The sequence below is a fragment of the Symphalangus syndactylus genome, chromosome 8, assembly GCF_028878055.3.
Source record: "Symphalangus syndactylus isolate Jambi chromosome 8, NHGRI_mSymSyn1-v2.1_pri, whole genome shotgun sequence".
NCBI lineage: Eukaryota > Metazoa > Chordata > Mammalia > Primates > Hylobatidae > Symphalangus > Symphalangus syndactylus.
This window is the reverse complement of record NC_072430.2, coordinates 141,942,683-141,966,977: the sequence shown is the minus strand read 5'-3', so window position 1 is coordinate 141,966,977 and position 24,295 is coordinate 141,942,683. Positions and strand designations below refer to the sequence as shown.

General features: G+C 43.7%; 1 protein-coding gene across 1 annotated transcript in view; it reads left to right on the top strand.

The window, feature by feature from the left end:
* COL6A3 (collagen type VI alpha 3 chain) overlaps positions 1 to 24,295 on the top strand; it is a 147,629-nt gene that overhangs the window by 51,193 nt on the left and 72,141 nt on the right. The window contains exon 4 of the mRNA XM_063645782.1: positions 23,598 to 23,718. Coding sequence (XP_063501852.1) covers positions 23,598 to 23,718 — 121 coding nt within the window. The remainder of the gene's footprint in view (positions 1 to 23,597; positions 23,719 to 24,295) is intronic.

Genomic DNA, 24,295 nt, shown 5'->3' with positions numbered 1-24,295 from the left:
GTTGGGAGGGTGAGAAGAGTGGACTTGAGCTGGCCCTTCAGGAATATCTCCCAGGATATCCCAGCATAAATCCTCTGGTCTATTCTGGGAGGCAGGGAAACAGGAGCCTGTACTGGAGAGACTGAACTTAGGAACGCACTGCACAACAGCAATCCAGGGCTTCGAGGACAAAGATCGAGGCACCCTTCAGCAACTGTCTGGATGCTGGGATGCAGGGTGTGGCAGATGCTGCTGCTGTGGCCGCAACTTCCCTTTGAGTCCCGGAGGCTGTGATGGAACTCGGATTCTGAGTCCGTTACACAGTCTGCCACTGCCTCTTAACATTCAGGGAGCTGGAGTCTTCATATTGGCTTCTCTATGACTGTGTATGTGTTCAAGTTCCTTCTAGCAGAGCCTGAGACTGGGTGCTGTGCAAGTGATTACTGAGGGAGAGCTCCCAAGGGAAACCTAGAAGGAAGGCAGGAAGAAGGATGAGGGCAGGAGAAGAAGCCAGGCAAGGAGTGGGTTCTGAGAAGTCAGGCTGGTCCCCTGGGGGGTGCTTTGCAGTGGGAATCCTCTTGCCAAGTTTTTCTGGCCCAGAGGCAATGGACTGGAGTGTCATACCCCACATCAGACATCACTGGCTTTGGGCCACTCCAAGGGAGATGGGCTATAACCCTGTACTAGTTATCAAATGCTGTGTAACAAATTGTCACAAACTTAGCAATTTATGACAACATGCATTTAGTATCTTGGGTCAGGAGTTCGGATTGGCTTCTATGGGTCCTTTGCTGGGGTCTCAGAGGCTGAAACCTTGGTTTAGGAGACTACATTTCATTCTAAAACACTGAGTCTTTTCAAAGCTCACGTAGATGTTGGCAGAAGTCAGGCCCTTGTGGTTGTCGAGTTGGGGTTCCTGCTTCCTTGCTTGTTAGGAGCTACTCTCAGCTCCCAGAGGCCCCCACATTTCCTTGCCATTGGCCCTCACAGGATGGCAGCTCACTTTGTCAAGGCCAGTGTCTTAGTCCATTTGGATGGTTGTAACAGAATGTCATAAACTTGGTGGCTTAAACAACAGAAATTGATTTCTCACATTTGGGAGTTTGAGAAGCCCAAGATCAAAGTGCCCGCAGATTCCGTGTCTGGAGAGGTCCTGCTTCCTGACTCAGGCACGGCCCCTTCCCTCTGTGTCCTCACGTGGTGGGAGAATGGAGCAGTCTCTCCATGTCCTCTTTTATAAGGCACTGATCCCATTCATCAAGGCTTCTCCTCTATGATCCAATAACCTCCCAAAGGCCCCATCTCCCAATATCATCACTTTGGGGGTTAGAATTTCAACATATGGATTTTTGGGGGACATGACATCCAGACCCCAGCAGCCAGCAAGATCATCTCTCCCTGCCGTTTCCTAAGACAGAGTCTTCTGTGATCCCTGGGTGACTTCCCACGACCCAACTGTAACCTAATTCAGGGAGGGACACCATTCATTTTTGTGGTGTTCAAAGGCTGGAATCGGAGCTCAGCTTCCATTTGCACTCAAGGAGGGAGGATTACACAAGGGCTTGACTCCTGGAGGTCATCTTAGAATTCCACCCACCTCACGCACCGCAACGTGTCCAGAAGAGACAGTTCCCAGCATCCATGAACAGTCCTCCAGGAAAGGGCATGGGTGTGAACCACTAGCATTTGACTCTCATCTGAGGGGGGTCTTGCAGAGGCACCCATGGGACCTTCCACACTGTCCTTGCCCACAGGAGAAAGGCCAGCCAAAGTCTCAGAAAATCACCATCCCTCAGGCCACCTTCCAATCCCATAGCCGTGTATCTGGATGGGGAGGCCTCATCCCCGTCAGGGCCACAGCTACAAGGGAGCTTGGAAAATGGAGTTCTGAACTTGCTAACTTGTGTAGTTAAGGGAAAGATAAGGGAAGAAAATGGGAAGAGGTGCCAAGAGCCAGTTCAAGCCTGCAGTGAAGGGGAAACAGAATTGAGAGATTCCATGACGTATGAGGTGAATTGAGAGATTCAGTGACTTACGAGGTCCCACCGATGGCTGAGCCTAGATCCAGGACTCAGGACGTTTAGGGCAGCTCGAACTTTTGAGGTTGTTTTCCTCCTGGGATCAGGTAGCAGAGAGGAACTGGAAATGTAATCGGGAATCCACATACTGGTGATTAAGGAAGAAAGCTGCCATAGCACCCACATTCTCTCTTGTTAGCACAAGGGAGGTTTACTACGAGTTTCTGGAAGTTTCTAGAGCCATGGGCAGTGCTGAAGAGGATCTGGATCATCAATGATTAGGTGCAGCTAAATATTAAAAAGTATGGTTTCCTACTGAATGGGAGCTTTTATTTCTTTAAATCGTGTTCTAAATGATTTCTTGCCCTTGCTATTTAAATATAGCCCTCCATTGGTATCCATGGGGGATTGATTCCAGGATCCTCCATGGATACCCAAATCCACAGAGGCCCCAATCCCTGAAATAAGGTGGTGTGGTATTTGCACATAACCTACGCACATCCTTCTGTGTACTTCAAGCCATCTCTAGATCACTTATAATACCTAATACGGTGTACATGCCATGTAAACAGTTGTTATACTGTGTCATTTAGAGAATGATGACAAGGAAAAACATCTGTACATGTTCAGTATAGATGCAATCATCTACTTTTAAAAAACATTTTTGGGCCGGGCGCGGTGGCTCACGCCTGTAATCTCAGCACTTTGGGAGGATGAGACGGGCGGATCACGAGGTCAGGAGATCGAGACCATCTTGGCTAACACGGTGAAACCCCGTTTCTACTAAAAAATACAAAAAATTAGCAGGGCGTGTTGGCGGGCGCCTGTATTCCCAGCTACTAGGAAGGCTGAGGCAGGAGAATGGCGTGAACCCAGGAGGCGGAGCTTGCAGTGAGCTGAGATCGCGCCACTGCACTCCAACCTGGGGAACGGGACACAGCGAGACTCCGTCTCAAAAAAAAAAAAAACAAAAAAAAATTTTTGAACCACAGTTGGTTAAATCCATGGTTGCAGAACCCATGGATACGAGGTCGACTGTAATAGAAACTTTTAATACCAAGGAATGCATGTGCCTAGCGATTTTGCGAAAAAGAGTGTATTTGTATCTGAAAGAAACTGTGGAGAAGAAACATCTAAAACGTGCTTGTTCAGTTAACCTCAGTTTGCCGAGCTGCTTGGAGCATGGGGTTTTAATCGAAGGTTGTCTTCTTTGCACCAGACAATGTTCTGGGGGAAATAGTCCTCCTTAGTGCTGAAGTTGCAGACTCTAAACAAGGGGGTGGCAGCAAGTATCCCCAGTCTCTGTAGCGGCTTGAGTCCACGCCTGCACTGTGCAGAGAGGATGAGGGCAGAGAACTGGATGTTCCTGGAGGGGCATATTGTCCTTCTACATGTCATGCAGGCAGCGCAGTTCTACACTTGGAGCCTCTGCTCAGCGTGTCTTGACCTACGAACCCCATAATTCAGGTTCCATCCTTGTTCCCTACCCCAGTGCTCTGCAAGTGAACCCTTTGGTGCAGAGATGGGTCGGGCCCCTTTATGGTAGAGGAAGGGAGCCCTGGAGCTGCAGAGGGGAGCAGGCATTTTCTCTGGGGTGCTATCTCCTTTCTTCCCTAAATTGGAGGGAGATAATCCATGGAAAGGAGTTAATGATTTCTTCACTCTTAAAACTTGGTTCGGAAGGATCTCTCGGTCAAAAAGACCCTTTCGGATGTATCTTGATATTTCACATTAATGGACTTTTCATAAGGACCACATGATGGGAGAGCAGTGAAAAGTCTGGGGATGGCCAAGGCTGGGTTGTCATTTGAGCTCTGCTACTAACCCAGACCGGACATTGAAGATGTCACTTACTCTCTCGGAACTTTTCTTTTCTTTTCTTTTCTTTTTTCTTTTCTTTTTTTCTCTTCTCTTCTTTTCTTTCTTTCTTTCTTTCTTTCTTTCTTTTCTCTCTTTTTTGGAGTCTCACTCTGTTGCCCAGGCTGGAGTGTAGTGGTGCCATCTTGGCTCACTGCAACCTCTGCCTCCTGGGTTCAAGCGATTATCCTGCCTCAGCCTCCCAAATAGCTGGGACTACAAGCACCTGCCACCACGCCTGGCTATATACTTTTAGTAGAGACGGGGTTTCACCATGTTGGCCAGGCTGGTCTCCAACTCCTGACCTTGTGATCTGCCTGCCTCAGCCTCCCAAAGTGCTGGGATTACAGGCATAAGTCACCGTGCCCAGCCTGTTTCTTTCATCTATAAAATGGGACCACAATTTCACCTAATAAAAAAAAGACATCTTTCTATTTAAAAGGGCTTAGGGTGTTGATGTTTGTGATAAAGGAGAGAATGTATATTGAAGTGTTTTGAAATGTGCAAAGCTTTCTAGAAACTGAAGTTCTTACTCAAGAATTTTCCCGAATCTTTGGCAAGATAACCATTTTCATTACCCCTGTCTGTGCCTAGAATGGGCCTATAAGTGCCACAATCAGAATCATTAGATATAGAAATGAAAAGAAATGTGGCCTCCTTTTTTTTGCCTTTTCACTGGTGAACAGAGCTTTGGTTAACGGAAAACCAAGGCGGTTTTAATTGCTGGTTTTTCTATTTGAAGGGGGAGGTTATTAGTAGAAGTCTCAATTCAGAAACTTCAAGAAGAAATGGGAGGGTGTGGTGAGGGTAAGGGGGGACTGCATTTCCTGTTTTCCTTTCAGATGGTGTTGGAAAACATTGCAGGAAAACCATGGATACCCACGAAGAAATTCCAAAATTTATTCTTTTTGACGCCAAGGGCCCAGCCCAAAAGGTGACGAGTAGGAGTGGTCAATTTTTTTTTTAAGAGTTGGGGCTTACAGGAGTCCAGCTGAACGCTTGTAGGGTGAAGACAGAATTCAGAGGGTGACATCAGCCTGAGCGGGGGCCAGAAGAAACAGAGTGGAGGAGTCTGGTTTCATTTACAGTTTTGGGTCAGTTCTGCAGTGAGGAGGGGGAGAGGAGGGGTCGGGGAGGGAGGAGGAGGAGGAGGAGCTGGAGGAAGCCCTGACTGGTATCCCTGGCCCCAGTCCAGTTTGGAGCTCAGTCTTCCACCAAAGGCTGTTCAGTTCTCCTGGGCTCCAGCCTCCTGCAAGGACTGCAAGAGTTTTCCTCCGCAGCTCTGAGTCTCCACTTTTTTGGTGGAGAAAGGCTGCAAAAAGAGAAAGAGAAGCAGTGAGTGGGAAAAGTATGCATCCTATTCAAACCTAATTGAATCGAGGCGCCCAGGGACACACGCCTTCAGGTTTGCTCAGGGGTGAGTGTGATTTCTCTTCTGTTTTTCCAGGTTTGGGGCTAGCAGGAAATGCTCTCAACCTGAAGGGATCCTTTCTAGGTAGAGTTAGTGGCTCTTATGCTCATGCTGTTCGCCAGTTTTCTGTACATGTTTTAGGTCTCTGGAAGATTCCGCTGATTTGTCTTTCTCACTTTGTGGCAATGGGATTTCCTTAACTTGGTTAAGGTCATGGTTGCCTAAGAGCGTGAGCACTTTTCCACCGCGTGTCTGTGGCTGCTACACGCGCCCTGTGCATTCCGGGCGGCGGCAGCGTGTTTCAGCCCATGATTTATTTAAGTTACCGCCGCCTTCTAAAACCCATCCGGGATCCACTTTGTTTGCAGAAGCGTCTTTGCTGAGACTAGAATAGCTCCCTGCTGAGCCTCCGCTGGGAGATGTTCTCTGAGCTCTCTGGGTGGTGACCCTAGGTCAGGGTGCAACAACCTGCGTGGGTTTTCTGCCCAGGGCCGCCCATGGGAAGGTGCTGGTGGAGCACATTTGGTGCTTTCACGAGATTGGAGTAACTCTGGTGCCCAGGATCAGGGCCAAGTAAAGGGTCGCTCAGTCATTGCCATCAAGCTTTCGTCTTTTCAGGAACCTGAAGTCTCTGTTGGAGACTTTGTCCCTTGGGGTTGCTTAAAGGATTTGCAGGGGTCAGAGGAGAAGAAGGAATTGGGCGTTTGGGCGGCATGCTGAATGTCTAAGGCAGGTCCACTGGGCCCTGCTGGGGCCAGCCCATGCTGCACAGAGGTGAGGCCAGTGCCAAGCTGGGAGGCCCCGAGGGCTGTTCCCTGGCCCGGAGGATGCAGGGTGGGGCTCGGGTCCTCTCTTGCTGAGGATGGAACACGTTAACTGACAGTGGCCAGCCTGTTTAGGGAACCTGTTTCAAGGGGCCTATTATGTTAGATAATGAATGGGGATTGAAGTATGGGTGGGGTCACTGGGAGGGACTAGGGAGTGGTTGAAGAAAACTCTGCTTCCACAGGAAGCCCCAGGAGCCAGTTTCGAGGCCGGTGCAGACCCCAGGAGCAACCCCCTCTGAGCGCAGGGGAGTCTGCCGTGCCGGATGGGGAGGCAGGGCTGTGGCCCCGGCTGATCGGCTTCTCTCCCCGCATACAGCTCACCCCGATGAGGACCACAGGGTGCTAGAGCTGCAGGGTGCTCAGAGCTCACGGGGATGGTGGATGCTCAACCTGGGATACCCCAGCTCCCCAGGGTCCCATTCTTACCACTGTAAAAAACTGAACCGAAATGGCTTTAAAATCGAAGTTACATTGCACCTAAGCAAAACTATATTGAAAACTGGGTGGGTGGCCGTTGATGCCATTACTGGGACTTCGGAGGTTTTTGTTGGGCTAAAGATAGTGGGAGAGATTTTTGGTCAAAAGCCGCCGATGTAGTCGTTTCCTGGTTTTCAAAATGAGCAACCAGGGGCTCTGAGATGCCGAATTCCTTGCCCAGGCCAGGGAGCGAGTGTCTGAGATGGCAGTAAAATCCTTCCCCATTGCAGGAGAGCAGACAAGCCAGCGACGGACGATCCCAAATAACTCACATCTAGTTGGGAAAACTGCTTTGGGCTCAGTAAGACTCTACCAATGAACCGAGAAAGAAGGGAGGTGGACCGTGGGGCGGGGGCATCGGCTCTGTGACCGGAATACCGGGGCTGGCCGCCCTGCTCAGGCCACCTCCTGGGGGTGGAGGGCCCTGAAGGAGGGGATTTGAATGCTCTTCTTTCTGAAGTGGGCTTGTAGCTGAGGATGAAAGCCTGGGGTGGGGAAGCGGGGCTTTTACAAAGATCACGATCTAGGAAGGGCTGCCTGTCTGGACTTCTTTGTTTAGGGGGTTTCTTGCTACCCGGAGGTTTAGTTCTCTCCTTTCCTCACTCATGGTGGAGAGAAGCCAGGAAACAGACACTGAGTGGAGGGGAGGGCTTGGGAAGGAATTCCATGTTGGGGTGAAGTGAGGCTGTCCTGGCTTTTCCTATCCAGGCACTGGAGGGTGTGGCCACAGCACCTTTCTGGGAGGTGGCTGGGGAAACCTCTAGAATGTTAGCCCTTGGCCCCGCTCTCCCCCTGCTTGGCAGGGCGCGTGTTCCACCCCACCATGGTTGTGGCCCACAGGTGAGGGGACGTGTGGCGAATGTCCAAACCTGGGGTCTGAATGATATTTTTGATACAAGGTAGGCACCTTTCTGAAAAATTGTCTTTACTTCACACTTCATTTTATTTCTAAAGCGTTCAGGACTCAGCAAATTGCACTGACTTTATCATAAGTGCCTTTTGTGATTTCCTATCCTAGAACTTAATACGTCCCCGATGAGAAAGTAGGAAGAAGCTCCTCTCTTCAGTCGATTGTTGATTTGTGGTTCCAATGAGGCTGCTCATCCTGACCTTAGTTTCAGGAACGGAACCCATAGACGTGGATGCCTAAAGCCGGCTTGAAACAAGACCGCCTTCTTTGGAAGCTTCGGAAGCTGGCAGTGACTTTTTGCCAGCGAGGAGGCTTCATTTGTTTCCTTGCTCAGAGAGTGTTTAGACAACTGGATCAAGTGTAGTCTTCACCAGCGGTTGATATCACCTCCCACTTATATGTGAAATTCCATGTTTAGGATTTAAAATTCACTGCCAAGTCGTGAACACTATCGCGTGACCCTTCCTTGCAGGCGCAGTAACAGCGTTAGCAAAAAATTTTATTTGAAAGTTCAGTTTTGTCACTGCTCTTTTTGGAAGAAGCTGAAAATCTGGTATCTCTTGAGGGAAGAATCGCAGGCGGTTTCCATCTGGTGGGGATGTTGTGTACCAGGCAGCTTTTCCACCCTGACTTACGGGAGCAAACTTTTCACGGTGTCCTGGCTGCAGCAAGCAGGCAGTAAAAAACACATCACTGCTACATAAATAGCTGACGATTTGAGGAGGGACCTGACATTTAAAGAAAATTCTATTAGCTCTAGCTAAGGAAATGAAAGCCGCAAACCATCCAAATTTTAAAGCAGGGGAGCTTTAAAGTTTCCTGCTAATTCAGACAGCCATGAACTAGACAAGAACGGTTATCTTCATTCTTCCATTTCCAGATACGGCTTCTCTGTTTCCACTGTAAAACTTCAGTGGAATTCAGTGTAAAAATTCAGTGCAAAGAAAGGACAGTCCTACTCTTTAAATAAAAGATGTTGCTTGCCCCCTCTAATGTGTGGTCATGAATGTCTTATTTTCAGGGAGTATTCCGCAGGTCCTGATTTTGCAGAGATATTCCCTTCAACAATTCACTTTGTTAATTTTGAAAAATATAATTTTTAATACATTCTGGTCTTATAGTCCATTTTGGGAAAGAGATGAAATTTTGAGGGCTGGGCACTGTGGCTCATCTCTGTAATCCCAGCACTTTGGGAGGCTGAGGTGGGCAGATCGCTTGAGCCCAGGAGTTTGAGACAAGCCTGGGCAACACAGGGAGACCTTGTCTCCACAAAAGCATTTTAAAAAATTAGCCAGGCATGGTGGCATGCGCCTGTAATCTCAGCTACGAGGCTGAGGTGGGAGGATCACTTGGGCCTGGGAGGTTGAGGCTGCCGTGAGCCGTGACTATGCCACTGCACTTCAGAGCCTGGGTGACAGAACAAGACCCTGTCTCAGAAAAAAAAAAAAGAAAAGAAAAGAAAAAAAAGAAAAGAAAAAGAAATTTTGAGTTAGCACGTTCATCCTGGTCTGTTTGTGAAAAGGCAGTTTGGCTTTCCTTCCTCTAGAGGGAGGTGTATCTCTGCAAGCTTCAGAAAAATCTCTGAAGTGGTGCCTGGAGTCTCCCAGGGTGGGGTTTCAGGGTTTGCAGTGACTCAGTGATGACCATCTCAGCGAGCTTGCGGGCAACTTTAGGACTGATATTTCAATACATGATTATCATTATTGTATTTATTGTGGCTGTTCATAATAACTGAAGTGGACATACGTTAGAGCTTTGTTTTTCTTCTCTGCTCAGGTGCAAGGGTATTGAGATGAAATTGTGCCATCAAAGGAGGCATCTTTGTTCCTAAACAATTGCATTACAAGGGCATTCAGCAAATAAGACATTTTATAGGAAGCATTTTACCCATATCTAATTACAGAGGTTTAAATGAACAGTCGGGTGCTTGAGAACCAAAGTCAGTTTGCATATTCATGCCATTGTGTATCCCTGTAGAATTACCGGATTTTAGAACTGCAAGGGTGTTCATGACATGTCCTTTGATAGTTTCCCCTAATGGACAATGGGTTTTAACATACTTTTAAAAATTCACACAAGCTATAATTATGAATGTCTCATCTTAAATATTTATTAATACAAATATATATTACTGACTCTCAGATTTATGTCTGTTAGCTTGAGATAACCAGCATTAAGACCCTGAGGGAGAGAATTCTAGCTCAGAGCAAAAAAACCCAAAAAACAAAAACGTAACCCTTTGGTTGGTCTTTGTGTTCTCATGTTTACTTAAGTTTGACAAGACCTGTTGTGCATCACCGCCTTGAGCGTTGAGGTTCAGGGAGGGGAGATATACCTAACGCTAAATGACGAGTTGATGGGTCCAGCACACCAACATGGCACATGGATACATATGTAACAAACCTGCACGTTGTGCACATGTACCCTAAAACTTAAAGTATAATAATAATAAAATGAAAATAAAAAAATTTAAAAAAGAGAATACATTCTTGGGGAATATAAAAAAAAATGACTAAGACATAGCCCCCTCTCTTCTGGTTGGCAAACATATCATTTCTGCTTGGCTAATTGAAATATCAGAAAAACTACTACCTTGGTGGATGGTTTCTCCAAGCCCTTTATGCTTCAGATGAAGAAAGAGAGCTCAGAGGTGTATGCCCAGTGACAGGGCCACAGAGCTAGTAGCAGAAGTGTCTGATGTTTCCAATATGCAGACATCTTAGAATGTGGACATTTCAAGGGGGACAAGCCTTTAAGAGTGTATTTTAGGGTGTCATGTGGAGAAAGTTACTCTTGCCATTCCCAGTCTGCCTTGGAGTAGCCTTTTTTAAGTTGATTCAGCAGAGGAGTAACTGTTTAAAAACATCTGGAAGGAAAAAGGAGAGAAGAAAAAAACAAATACGAAAAGTTCTGCCAAACCCTCTCCCAAAGGCAAATTGTTAGTCTTGTAGGGGTCTGGCTGCATTTAGCATAGTATGATCCTACTGTTCTCCTGAAGTTTAAACTCGTGAAATACAGAGAAACATTTGAGAATTGCGAGTGGCCAGGGAAAAGTACAATGGGAAATGTTTCTGTGAAACCCCCTGTGTGTGCTATACAATAGATTTTCAGGAACCCGGAGCAGCAGGAATTGGCCACTAGAAGGAAGAGCTCATGGCTCGGTTTAATTTCAAAATTAAAAATTGAACAGCAGCTGGAGTTGACTCAGATCTCAAGGGAAACCATTCCAGGAAACTGGTTTTTCACTTCTGGAATCTTCATTAGTTGATTCAGCAGCCCAGGGCCTGTACCCAGAGTTAGCGCCAACTCAGCTAAACCCACAGCTGGCCCGGCGGTGCACCAGGGTGCTCTGTTTCTAATTGGGGCTGCAGAAAACCCATCACTCATCAGAGCCCAGGGCAACAGATGGGAGACAGCAGTTGCAGGACTATGGCCTGTTTGAGCAACAGGCAAGGAGCCTCGTTTTACTCAAAAGGGAGGCTGGGAGAGATTGGCTGACCACTGCTGACAGAGGCAGTAAGGAAGTAGAAGTTCCCAGGTTATCGCAATAAATCCAGCATGGATGATATTTTATCAGATGCTCCAGCTTGATTTTTGAAAAGGCTTCTATTTTCAAGAATAATTTTATCTTCTCTACCTGATTATGAATTAGACTAGAAAACAGACAAAATATCTAACTTTCCTTTTTACAATGAGAGCACCTTTCAGCCACTTTAATCATTTACAATGGAACACCACAGTTTTGGAAAGGTTAGTAGCACCCTAGTTCATTGCCAAGAAGGAAAAGACAGGAATAAGTGCCAAGCTCCGATTCGGATCCAGCAGCGTCATGTGGCAAGGAGTTGGAATGGAGTGGGCATTTGTGCAATATTTGTTGAAGCATTTTCTAATGCACCTTCTTTAACGTTGAAATGGAACTAGTCTCTGCCTGATGTTTATAATTAGCAGTATAAGTGCAGACAAAGTCTCGTCTGGCTGCCGTATATTTCAGAATGTGGAATGTGTTTTACATTTGCATGGTGGCGTCTAGCTTTTCAAATCACACCAGATATGGAACTTTCTGCTTCATGGTTATTATCTTCAATGCTAGGAATATGTTTTAGAGTATTTTTTTCAAATATCTGGGCAATTAATCTGGAGTTTCTTAATTGCCTTTGTAATGGGAAGGAGACCCACCACTGGGGAGCTTGGCCTAAGCCTGGCCGGAGGTCGGCGTGTTCTTACAGGCGTTCTCATTCACAGAGCGAGGGCATTGCTAGAGGATGTTCAGGCCCTCTCTTTCTGCATTGCTTTGTTAGAATCCACGAGTTGCAGAACAGATGTTCCTTTGTTAGATTTTGCCAGGAAAAGCTGAAGATCTTGAATTGGCTACTCCATATCTAACAAGGACCCCAGTAAGTGACAAAGGACCCCAGTAAGTGTCAAAGGAGGTCTAGTTACCCTGCCTGACGAGAAGAGTTTTAAAATGTTGCTATCACAGGATACACATTCCGTTTGAGTCAAACAGATTATTGTTCTAGAGTATTTTCATAAAACAGAAATTCGAAGGCCAGGTGTAGTGGCTCATGCCTGTAATCCCAGCACTTTGGGAGGCCAGGGCAGGAGGATCCCTTGGGCCCAAGAGTTTGAGACCAGCCTGGGCAATATAGGGAGATCTTGTCTCTACCAAAATTCAAAAAAAATTAGCCAGGCCTGGTGGCACACACCTGTAGTCCTAGTTACTTGGGAGGCTGAGGTGGGAGGATTGCTTGATCTCAGGAAGGTGAGGCTGCAGTAAGCTCTGATCACGCCACTGCATTCCAACCTGGACAACAAATATACTCTGTCTCAAAAAAAAAAAAAAAAAAAAAAAAAAAAGGAAAAAAAGAAAAAAGAAATATGAAATCCAAGTTGTTAAATAAACAGTAAAAAACCAAAATTTGCTGTATTTCTTTGGAGGTTTCTTGGAGCTGTTCCAAAACATTTACTTTTCAGGATTCTCCTCTGGGTCTTTCAAACAGCAAGAGCGTATTAAATCCCACTCTCCTCCTACCCAAACTGCAGGACTTAATAAATCCTTTCTTAGCTTCCTCCCTGAGGAAAAGAATGGGGACTCCTTTCCCGGGATTCAGGCAAAAAGAGAGAGAAAGAGTGAGAAAAAGAGAAATAAATGGGGTGCTCCTTCTTGCAGTCTAGGAACGGGCGTGGCAAAGGCAAGGGTGGATGAGTGCCTCAAATTTACTGAAATTTGACTTTTTATTTCACAGTCGGTGTGCACAGCTCTCCCAATGTGGTCTTTGACTATTTCCACTGCTCCCATTTTAAACAGGACAATTAGGAACTAACAGAAGTCCCAGAACTTGATAGGAGGGACAGGCTGATTTTAAAAAGCAGTGCTTGGAGAAAACCAAATAAATGACTTCAAAATGCGAGCTCTGGATTTATTTGAGTCTTTGTTTTAAAATTATTTCCTTGTGTGCATGTGTGTGTGTCTCTTTCTTAAAAAAGATTTCCAGACATGGAAAATGAAAAAGGTTTTGAATAGGCTAAATGAAAACTAATTTACAGAACTGCAAAATAGCTTGGGAAATCATATTCATTGGAATATGATTGAATATGATTTCAGGTTGAAGGGCCATGTAGGGCAACCTTTGTAATGAAAGGTATCCTTTTAAATTTCGAAGGGATAGAAACTAAATGGAAAAAGGCACCTCAAATCCTTTTTAGAATGAGGCAGAGTAAACAAAAAAATGAATAATCCTAAATAGAAAGATGAGAATGAAAATGTGATGAATGTCTTTTATTGAATCTGTTGCCTTTAGGACATAGAATCTAGGATGAAGAAACAGACCCCTTCCAGCCCAAGGGTCTCAAGCAGCCAATTCTGAGTCTTTTTTTTCATATTTGAAAGAATGATAGCAGCAGCCGACTTCTACTGACGTAGAATCTGTGGTGTGTCACCACCAAGGAAGTCTATTTTTTCCCCAAAAGACGTGGGGAGTTTCCTTGAGATCTGGGCCAAATCTGGCATAGCCTCTAGGGTTTCCCGGGATTCTTCCCACAAGCTTTGGAAATGCTAACTTGGGTTAGGATTCTGGTTCTATCTTGTTTTTATCTATGTAGCTTTGAACAATCACTTTGCCTTGCTGGAGTTTCAACTTCTCAGCTATAAAATGGAGAGAAATCAGCCATCGGGCGGTTGGGAGGAGGGCGTGAAATCCCACCCACGAGACAGAAGCCCAGGAAACATTACCAGCACTCTCCTCTCTCCTTCCTCAGGGAGGATGGTGTCGGAGAATGAGTGGGAAATGGCTGCCTCATTGCCCCTCGTTGAAGAAGGTGGGTGGTCATTTGGGGAGATGGTGTTTGACATCTTTTAATAATCTAAATGAAAAAGTTCTCCAAAATTTGCTGCCAGGGAATTTCGTTTTTTTATAAATGGAGACTCCAGGACATGATAAACAATAGAAGAGAGTTAATTGCAAACGAAAATATCAGCAAATATTCAACAGCTGGGCTAGGAGCCCACGAGCCACAAGACCTGCTTCCCCCATGATGCCAGGAAAGTGTGTGGGGCCAAAGGCGTTTTTCCCACCTGGGAATTCAGCTCAGTCAAACCATATGGGTTCTGAGTCATCAGTGGAGCCTGGATAACGCATCGTCCTACAGGCATCATCTCCCATCCTTTTCAGAGCTGGAAGGGCTCCTTTCCTTCTCTTCCCTCCCCTCCTCTTCCCTCAATATCTAGATATATTCTGGATAAAATAATTCCTTTGCACAGTGTATTTATCCCATTAGTTTGTGTTCCAATGGGAAGTATCTCCACGGAGGGGGCTACTCCTCTAAAGATTCACATCTTGAAAATAAAAATCTTTCTTTACATATGATTTTCAATGAACTAAAAGTTTATTTTACTCAGAATGGTTGAAGTAAGTGAGTGATGTCTTAGAAAGACTTCCTGGATTTTATTTTGTAACTATTTAGATTGTATTGAGCACTCCGGAAGATGAGAAAGGTAATTTTGGAATTGCTCCAGAGTGAGCCCACTCAATGCTTTATATGTGACAGAATCAGTGGATTCAAAGGCGTTCACTGTGTGAGGTATGGGAATGGTTAAGAAAACCATTAGCAAAACCTGCTCAAGGCATAATTCGCTTGTGCTCTTTGTCAATGCTCCCTGCAGAGGCGTCTGCAGCTCTTCCCATCCCAGACTCAACAGTGAGGGGACAGCTCTCATCTTATCACGTCCTAATTTTTCCACCTGGATTACAAAGCCAAATGCTTTACAAAGAGCCTCTATAATACTCTTGTGTTCTCATTCACAAACAAAAATACCACTTAAAATCATGCCTCTTGAACATGGGTTAAACATTTAAAGTAATCGAACTGGATCTTCTAGAAGATTTGCATTAAAATTTTTAATTGAAGCAGTGATGCTTAAACTTTGGGAGGTGAGGAGTGGCACAACTGCCTTTTAGAATCACATACAAACATGGAGCCTTATCCCCAGAAAAACCCTCATCCATATATGCAATTTTGCACTCAACTGTGAGAGGATCATAGACTCTTTGAATCTGTTGATCCCGTATTAAAACATTGATCTAGACCAATTACAATAATACAGGTTGTTTTGGAAAGAATAGGCCATTTTCTTGGAAAGAATCTAGCAGGAAGCTTATCTTTGCTAAAAAAAAATTGACACTCAAGCTTGATAGAAAGAATCAAGAATAGCACATATAAAATGTACTTTTATATTATTCTAAAGTGTATATCATTATTTAATTGAGGTCATACAAAAAATTAGATACTACAATTTTTTTTTTTATGTAAAGAAACACTCAGGAATGGGTCTAACAGACTGTAGGGAAGAAAGGTAGAGCTTGCTGGAAAAGTCTGGAAGGTTCCCAGGGTTGCATGGGCTTGAGGGATTCCTAGAGAGTGAAGGGGCAAAGTTGGGGCTGTGGCACGGTGGGGGTAGGGTCATCCTAAGTGGAGGAAGGAGAATAGGCAGTCCAGCCTGTCGGGGGTCCCTGAGCCCTGCTGTGCTGCGACCGGGCTAAAACTTGGGAGCATTGTCAAATCACAGCACAAGCACTGGAGACGGCTCTTCTACATCATATTAACATATATCCATGTCCAAAAGGTGATGACCATTGCAAGGCAAAAAAATCGGGCTGAGCTTTTGCAATACTGCCATTATCACCACTCATTGCTGTCACTTTGTTGCAGAAAAAAATCTGTTCTGTTGATAACTGGCCTCCTGAGCATCATTAGAACAGCATTCCTTTCTCACTGTTGATACGTTTCCAAGAGACTGCTGTATTGACAGGTGGTTCTATTTTAGCTGCTGAGATCATGCCTTCAAGTTCTCAGAATCTGAATCACAGGGTAGATTTGTTTCATCACAGGTAGTACTTTTTGTTGACTTTCTTTGGAAATCCAAAGCCACATGGGTCCTGGTGTTCATTCCCTTGTTTATGGCTTCATCTGTCTCCATCTCACCAATTTTTGGTGGGTCAGGCCTAGGGCCCACACTGTGTTCTGTCTTCCTCATAGCTGGGCCACAAGATTTGGACCCCAGCTTCTCCCTCTGGGCCTGACCTCAGGCAGGAGGAATTTCATGGCAAATCCACGGGACTGAGCTTCAGGTTTCCTTTGCACACACTTAGCTCCTGTCCTTGACTGGCAGCCTCAATAACTCTCTGTGGCTCTCCCTGTACCTTTGCTAAGTGGTCCATCTGGGCACTAGTCCGCTGCTCCATTCATGACAAAGTTACATCACTTATTAGCTGGACAGACTCTCCTTTGCTGTCAATCTTCAGATGGCAAGGCTGAGAACATTAGATCATCCTCATCCCTGATTTCATTAGCTATACGGGGAAAATGGAATTCCTGTGCTACACAACAGAAAACCATAAAGACTTGCAGAGCCCATGGGGGCACCTGTGGAGAGAGGAAGGTTAAGATAGAGATACAAAAGCTCAGGCCTTGGGTGGAGCCGATTCCAAAGCTGAGAGGATACTAGTCAGGGCAGAAGCCATGTTTGCACCAGTTCTGAATGCTCATATTAGATTCTTTCCCACTTTCATGAGACTCTGATCTTCTTTGCCAAACCCTAACATTTTGCATGACATATATTCTTTTCTTATTTTTTTCCAAATCTTATTTAGAAGTAAGGGCAAACATTGTGTTATTTGAATACAGCGGCACGTAGACACACTTTAGGATGTTTAGTTGTACTGTTTTCTCCTAGTAGCTCTTAAACTCTATCACACCTCAAAAAAGAGATGCTGCACTTACATCATTCCTGTTAAATTGATGGTTGCATTTTAGGGGTAGTTACCCATGCTTTTGAAACCTGGCAAATGATATTTCCTGTCCTCATTTCTATTTTAATTGTGGTAAAAACCATATAACAAAACATACTATCTTGATGATATTTAAGCGTACAGTACAGCAGTGTTAACTATATGCACCTTGTGGTACAACAAATATCTACAACTTTTTGATCTTGCAAAACAGAAGCTCTATACCTATGGAACAGTAACTACAACTGCCCACCTCCTGACAGCCCATGGCCAACACCATTCTAAGTTCTTTTTCTAAGACTTTGACTGCTTTAAATACCTTCACATAAATGGAATTATAAAGTAATGTATTTGTCTTTTAGTGACTGACTTATTTCACTCAGCATAATATCCTCAAGATTCATCCATGTTGTAGTAGATAAAAGGATTTCCTTCTTTTATAAGGCTGAATAATATTCCTTGTATGTGGCATGTATAAGACTTAATATAATATAGTAGGCCATGCACAGTGGCTCACTCCTGTAATCCCAGCACTTAGGAAGGCTAAGGTGGAAGGATCTCTTGAGCTCAGGAGTTCAAGACCAGCCTGGGCAACATGGCAAAACCCTGTCTCTACTAAAAATACAAAACTTAGCTGGGTGGGGTGGTGTGTGCCTACAGTCCCATTTACTCAGGAGGCTGAGAAGGAAGGATTGCTTGGGCCTGGGAGGTTGAGGCTGCTGTGAGCTGTGATCTTGCCACTGCACTCCAGTCTGGGTGACAGAGTGAGACCCTGTCTCAAAAAAGAAAAAAAAAATTACAGCATAAGTGGTGTAATAACAGTGCAAAGTCCTAGGAGAACTGTAGGAATAGCAGTTAATGAATTTAACAAATATTTATTATACACCTGCGATGATACAGACAGGCATTTTGCCATACTCTATGCTCAGAGTGTGGCTGAGCTTCACAGTCCTGGAAGACTCTTTGTGATAAAGCGGCCTTGGAAATCTGTAATCAATTTCATAATTGCAAAAAATTCCATTGTATATGTATATATACATATATATACTTAACCAAGGAAGAAAAAACCTGTGCACTAAAAACTATAAAACACTGTTGAAATGAATTAATTTGTTTATTCATCTCATCTATTGATGGACTTTTAAGTTGTTTCCACCTTTTGGATATTACAAATAATGCTGAAATGAACATGGGTGTGCAAATATATCTTTAAGATCCTGTTTTCACTTCTTTTGGATATACCCAAAAGTGGGATAGATGAATTATATGATAATTCTGTTTTCAGTTTTTTGAGGAACATTCATACGATGGAGGCTATCCTTTCCCCACTGAGTGGCTTTATTGAAGCTCAAAGATCATATATATGAGGTTTTATTTCTGGGCTGTCTATTCTGTTCCATTGGTTCATATGTCTGTCTTTAAGTCAGCATCATATTGATTCATTACTGTCATTTTGTAATATGCTTTGAAATTATAAGTGTGAGGTCTCAAGCTTTGCTATTTTCCACCCCTTCATTCTGTTAATGTGGTGTATCACTTTGATTGGTTTTCATACGTTGAAACATCCTTGCATTCTAGAAATAAATTCCACTTGGTTATAGTGTATAATCCTTTTAATGTGCTGTTGATTTGGTCAGCTAGTATTTTGTTGAGAATTTTTGCATCAGTGTTCATCAGGGATATTGGTCTGTATTTTTCTTTTCAATATTGGCCTTATAAAAATGAGTTTGGGAGTGTTACTTCCTCTTTAATGTTTTTGAGAAAAGTTTGAGAAGCATTAGTGTTAATTCTTCCTTAAGTGTTTGGAAGAATTTTCCAGGAGAGACATCTGGTCCTGGGCTTTTTTTTTTTTTTTTTTTGTGGAAGATTTTTGATTACTGATTCAACCCCATACTAGTTTTAAGTCTGTTTTTTTATTGCTTCATGATTGAGTCTTGGTGGATTATATATTTCAAGCAAATATCTATTTTTTTCTAGGTTATCCAGCTTCTTGGTGTGTTATTTTCCTCACTTCTTACAGATCTCATGGAGTCTTGGCAGTCTTTCCAAAGTCTTGTATAAACAATTTCACGTGCCTGATTTGCTCTCATTTCCCCTTGCTTTCTTCAGGGAATTGTCAAATTATTCCTGATGCAGGGGATATAAAACCAATTTAGAAGCATTTGGAGTTTTAGAATTATAAGATGAAAAAAGTCACATTTCAAAATCTGACATATACTTGATAACCAGAAAGATGTTTTTGATTTCATTCACACTGATGCTGAATGCCTTTACATGCTGTAATCTGTGAAACAGACTTCTTTTTAACCTTCAAACCCTAACAGTGAAATTATGATGATAACTCAATCTCCCTAGATTATGTGTATTTCAGTTTCTTAAGTCAAATGGAATTTCTAATTTAACTGTAGTCTACACTATATCATTTCCAATATCAAATAGTACTTCCTGAAACTCAGTATAAGGAAAAATGACAATATTAACTAGTGTCATGAAAGTTCACACTGATAATGAGATTGAGTCTAGTCCTTCCCCTGGGCTTCTCTGGGGAGATGTCAGTCATCTACCCATTCTAATTCTCTCACTTGGTCACAGGGAGGTGGTGAGCTCCACCATCAAGGGACATGGGTCCCACTTACAGTTAATGGAGTCTGAGAGAACAGGTATTTGCAAACCCAGTGACCTGGGCTCAGCGGAGGCCCGGGCAGGTGGAGATGCCTTTGGTTGCTGCTTCAGAGAAGTAAGAGCTTAGCAAAATTAGATATGGAGAGGAATAGCCCATGAAATATGTTTGGGAAATTCTGGGTTAAATCAAGTACAGCAGGTTTCTTTATTTTTCAGAACTGCTATACATTAAGGTATATTGTAACTGTTCCAGAAGGAGGCTTGGTATTCAGCACTTTCCAAACTGCGTTTCTCATGGAATGCCTGTTTTTCCCCTTAGAACATCTAATGGAATGGGTGTTCCATGGAATGTGCTTTGGGAAATGCTGATGAAACCTACGTTGTTGGAGAATGGTAGTTAGAGTTCACTTACCATCCATTCTGCGTCAGGCATTTACCAAACAGCCTGCCACATGCTCTTCACAGAGGGCTGGAAGAGAGGCATAGCTATCATTGTTCAGTGTTACAGAGGAGGAAACGGAGCCTTTGAGCAAGTATACCACCTGCCTGAGGTAGGGTGTGGTGGATCCAGGATCCAGATTTATCTGATTCCAAGCACCTTGTCTTTCCCCAACATCACTGGCTCCTTTTCTGATTCCGAAAATGCCCAAATTCAGGCTGGTGAACTTGATTGTAAAGTTGCTATGGAATCATGGGGTTTTCATGGAGAAATAAAAATGCTCTTCTTATCCTCTCATCTTATGAACCCTCAGTGTTGCAGGTGCTATTGAGCACCAAGGTGTCTTTGAATAGTTGTGCACCTTGGCCACTTATTTTCTGCACCCCCATTTTTTCCTGTAAGAATGAGGATCAGCATCTACCTCTAAGGATAATGTAAAGATAAATAAGATACATTATGAAAAATTATGAAAAACTGCAATTATCACATAGTAGATGCTGAATAACTTTTGATAACATGGCACCCAAAACAGCGGTTTGATAACATCCTAGCCTACCTGTGTCGCCAATGTCCTTATTCCCCAGCACTGTTACCCAAACCTCTGAAAAGGGAACCCCTGACCAGAGAGCTCCAAACTGGGGAACCCCTGGCCAATCTGGGTAAGAAGAGTCACTGACATGCACATCATTGCAAAATGAAAATGAGCTTCTTGTTCAAATGTTTTAAGAATTCCAAGACAGCAACATCAAAGCATCAAACTGAGCATGGGGCCTTTCAGAGCACAGGGTCCTGTGGGCAGCCCTGTCTGTGGTCTAAGAAAAAGCTAAGGGAAACCAGAATCCTGCGTCAAGGAGAGGAGAAAAAAGATGCTGTCCTGGCAAGGGGACTTCAGCCTAGACAGAAAGACCTAGGGTAGCTCTCTGGAGGGGTCTTAAGGGAGACCCCAGCCCCCAAGCTGATCTCTTAGATTGGAGATTGGAGAGTGAAGAGGCTGTCACAAAATCTTGTGGTAGGAAGAAAAGGTGTTGGCAGGGGAAAGGTCTGATGATGCGCACTACTGAGCTCATGTGAATGTGAACTTGGCTGGTGGGGCATAATGTGTCTGGCCCCCAGAGGCACGTGGGTATGGGAGACTGTGCATCAGGGCAGTTAGCCTCCAGGTCTGGCTTCACAGTCTTACTAATTAAATCACCCTGGGCTCATTCCATTGTGAGATTGGAGGTTGGCATATGGCAGATTTTCCTTGGAGGAAAAGTACTAAATATTAATAGAGAATATGGACAAGGCTTGACATGGTCCCAGCTGCTGTGGTTGGGTTGCATTTGGTATAATTTGGGCAAAGCCCATTCTCTCCATAAACTGAAGCTTTCCTCTGAGGTTCTTTTAAACACGACTTACAAACTTAAGCTGGGTGTCAAAATCTGACACCTTTTGTGCCTATGAGTGCTTTTACTCCTGACCCGTTTCCGTTCTGCTCTTTGCTTAGGAATATGCTATTTCCAAATCGCTGCCTACGTCACTTTGTGAGGAAAAGAAGGTTTAATTGCATAGCTTTTAGCTGTGGCCAAAGTAATAGTCACTAGATTCAAAAATTCTCATTTATATGTTTAATCAAAACTATCATAATGGATAAATTTTTCATTCATTAGTAATTTGAAAAAGGAAGAGAATATTTTCAGATTGTGGAGAAACTACTATGAATGCCTATTTTTTAATAATGTAATTGTGTTCTTTGAACTATGTTTAAGAATGACCAGAGAGGAGAGTGAGCAGTGTCATTACAGGTGATCTATGTTCTGCTAATAAGAAGAGGTCTAATGTCTCCTTAGACAGAGAGCTCTGCCTATTCACTTCTCATTCACCTATGCTTTACCTCCCTCCCACCTTCCCTCCTCCCTTCCTCCCTCTCCTTCTCTCCCTCTTTCTTTCTCTTTCTCTTTCTTTCTTTCTTTCTTTCTTTCTTTCTTTCTTTCTTTCCTTTCTTTCTTTCTTTCTTTCCTTCTTCTTTCTTTCTTTCTTTCTCTTTCTTTCTTTTTCTTTCTCTCTTTCTTTCTTTCTTTCTTTCCTTCTCTTCTCTTCTTCTTTTTCTTCTTCTGCTTCTTTCTCTTCTTCTCCTTCCTTCCTTCCATCCTTCCTTCCATCCATCCTTCCCTCCCTCTCTCCTTCCTTTCTTTCCCTTCCTTATCGGGGGACCTGCCCGGATAATCACGTAGGTTCTTTTCTATTTTCCTAAGCGTCGGCTGGCTTGAGAAATAAAGGGACTGAGTACAAAAGAGAGAAATTTTAAAGCGGGGCATCCAGGGGAGACATCACACATTGGTAGGATCCGTGATGCCCCACAAGCCACAAAAACCAGCAAGTTTTTTTTAGGGATTTTCAAAAGGGGAGGGAGTGTGCAAATAGGTGTGGGTGACAGACATCAAATACTTAACAGGGTAATAGAATATCACAAGGCAAGTGGAAGCAGGGCAAGATCACAGGACCACAGGACCGAGGTGAAATTAAAATTGCTAATGAAGTTTTGGGCACCATTGTCATTGATAACATCTTATCAGGAGACAGGGTTTTGAGATCAACTGGTCTGACCAAAATTTATTAGATGGAAATTTCCTCTTCCTAATAAGCCTGGGAGTGCTATGGGAGACTGGAGTTTATTTCACCCCTGCAGTCTCAACTGTAAGAGACAGGTACGCCCTGGGGGGGCCAGTTCAGAGACCTACCCTAGGTGTGCATTCTCTTTCTCAGGGATGTTCCATGCTGAGAAAAAGAATTCAGTGATATTTCTCCCATTTGCTTTTGAAAGAAGAGAAATATGGCTCTGTTCTGCCAGGCTCACTGGCAGTCAGAGTTTAAGGTTATCTCTCTTATTCCCTGAACAATTGCTGTTATCCTGTTCTTTTTTCAGGGTGCCCACATTTCATATTGCTCAAACACACATGCTGTATAATTTTTGTAGTTAACACAATTATTACAGGGTCCTGGAAGGATATACATCCTCCTCAACTGACAGGATTAAGAGATTAAAGTAAAGACAGGCACAGGAAATCACAAGAGTATTGATTGGGGAAGTGATAAGTGTCCATGAAATCTTTACAATTTATGTTTAGAGATAGCAGTAAAGACAGGCATAAGAAATTACAAAAGTATTAATTTGGGGAACTAATAAATATCCATAAAATCTTCACAATCCACGTTCTTCTGCCATGGCTTCAGCTGGTCCCTCCGTTTGGGGTCCCTGACTTCCCGCAACACTTCTTTCCCTTCCTTCACTTCCTTCACTTCTTCCTTCCCTTCCTTCACTTCTTCTTTCCTTCCCTTCCCTTACCTCCCTTCCCTTCCCCTTCCCCTTCCCTTCCCCTTCCCCTTCCCCTTTCCTTTCCCCTTTCCTTTCCCTTCCCTTCCGTTCCCTTCCCTTCCCTTCCCCTCCCCTCCCCTCCCCTTCCTTCCTTCCTTCCTTCCTTCCTTCCTTCCTTCCTTCCTTCCTTCCTTCCATATATGCATATATGTGCACATGTATGTATCTGTATCTATTTTTGTCTATCTATCTATCTATCTATCTATCTATCTATCTATCTATCTATCATCTGTCTATCTTCTATCATCTATCTAACTATTTATCATCCATCCTTTTGCTGCTGGTTCAAAGAGTGAATCAGATACAAAGTCCTCTTGGAAGTCTAAAAAGGATGTAGAAAACATGGGATTTTGAGGGATTTTGCATAATGAGAGTCAAAAACTGATCATTCCCTTTGCCCTGTTTTCTCTTTTAGGTTCATATTTGGTGCTTAGACAAATTCAAAATGAGGAAACATCGGCACTTGCCCTTAGTGGCCGTCTTTTGCCTCTTTCTCTCAGGCTTTCCCACAACTCATGCCCAGCAGCAGCAAGCAGGTAAGAGTCAGAAATGTCCTTGATTTTGTAAAAAGGAATATCATTCTTTGATTTTAGATCTTAGACATCAGGTGCTGACATAGAGCTTACATATATTTTTAAGGTAGCTAAGCCATTTATTATAGGATAGTCAGATAGGATAGTTACAGGATTTATAGACCTTTTCAGATACTCTTTATCCAGTGAGAGATGACCTATTTTTATTAAAACTTGGGTTTGGTATCTTGGAATTGGCTTGAAAATGATTTGTTTTTACACTGGATGTGAACGAAAAGTTTGTATCTCAAATGTTTTACCACCTGAAGGGACTTTCCACATTTCTGGCATTGGCTGGTCTCTGAGCACATAAAGTAGGGAGAAGTCAATGATTGAGAGTAAAAACTATTTTCCCTGAAAAAAACAAAGATCACCCTCTCTCTCTAACTCCAGATGCAGAAAGGCATTTTTCATCTAGGATCATTGGATCTTTAAGATTTCTCTTTCCCAAAACGAATTAGAAACATGGATTCTAATTAACTCTATTAAAAATTTGATTCCAGAGTTTTAGAAAAGTGGGAAATGCTTCATGCATTGCAAG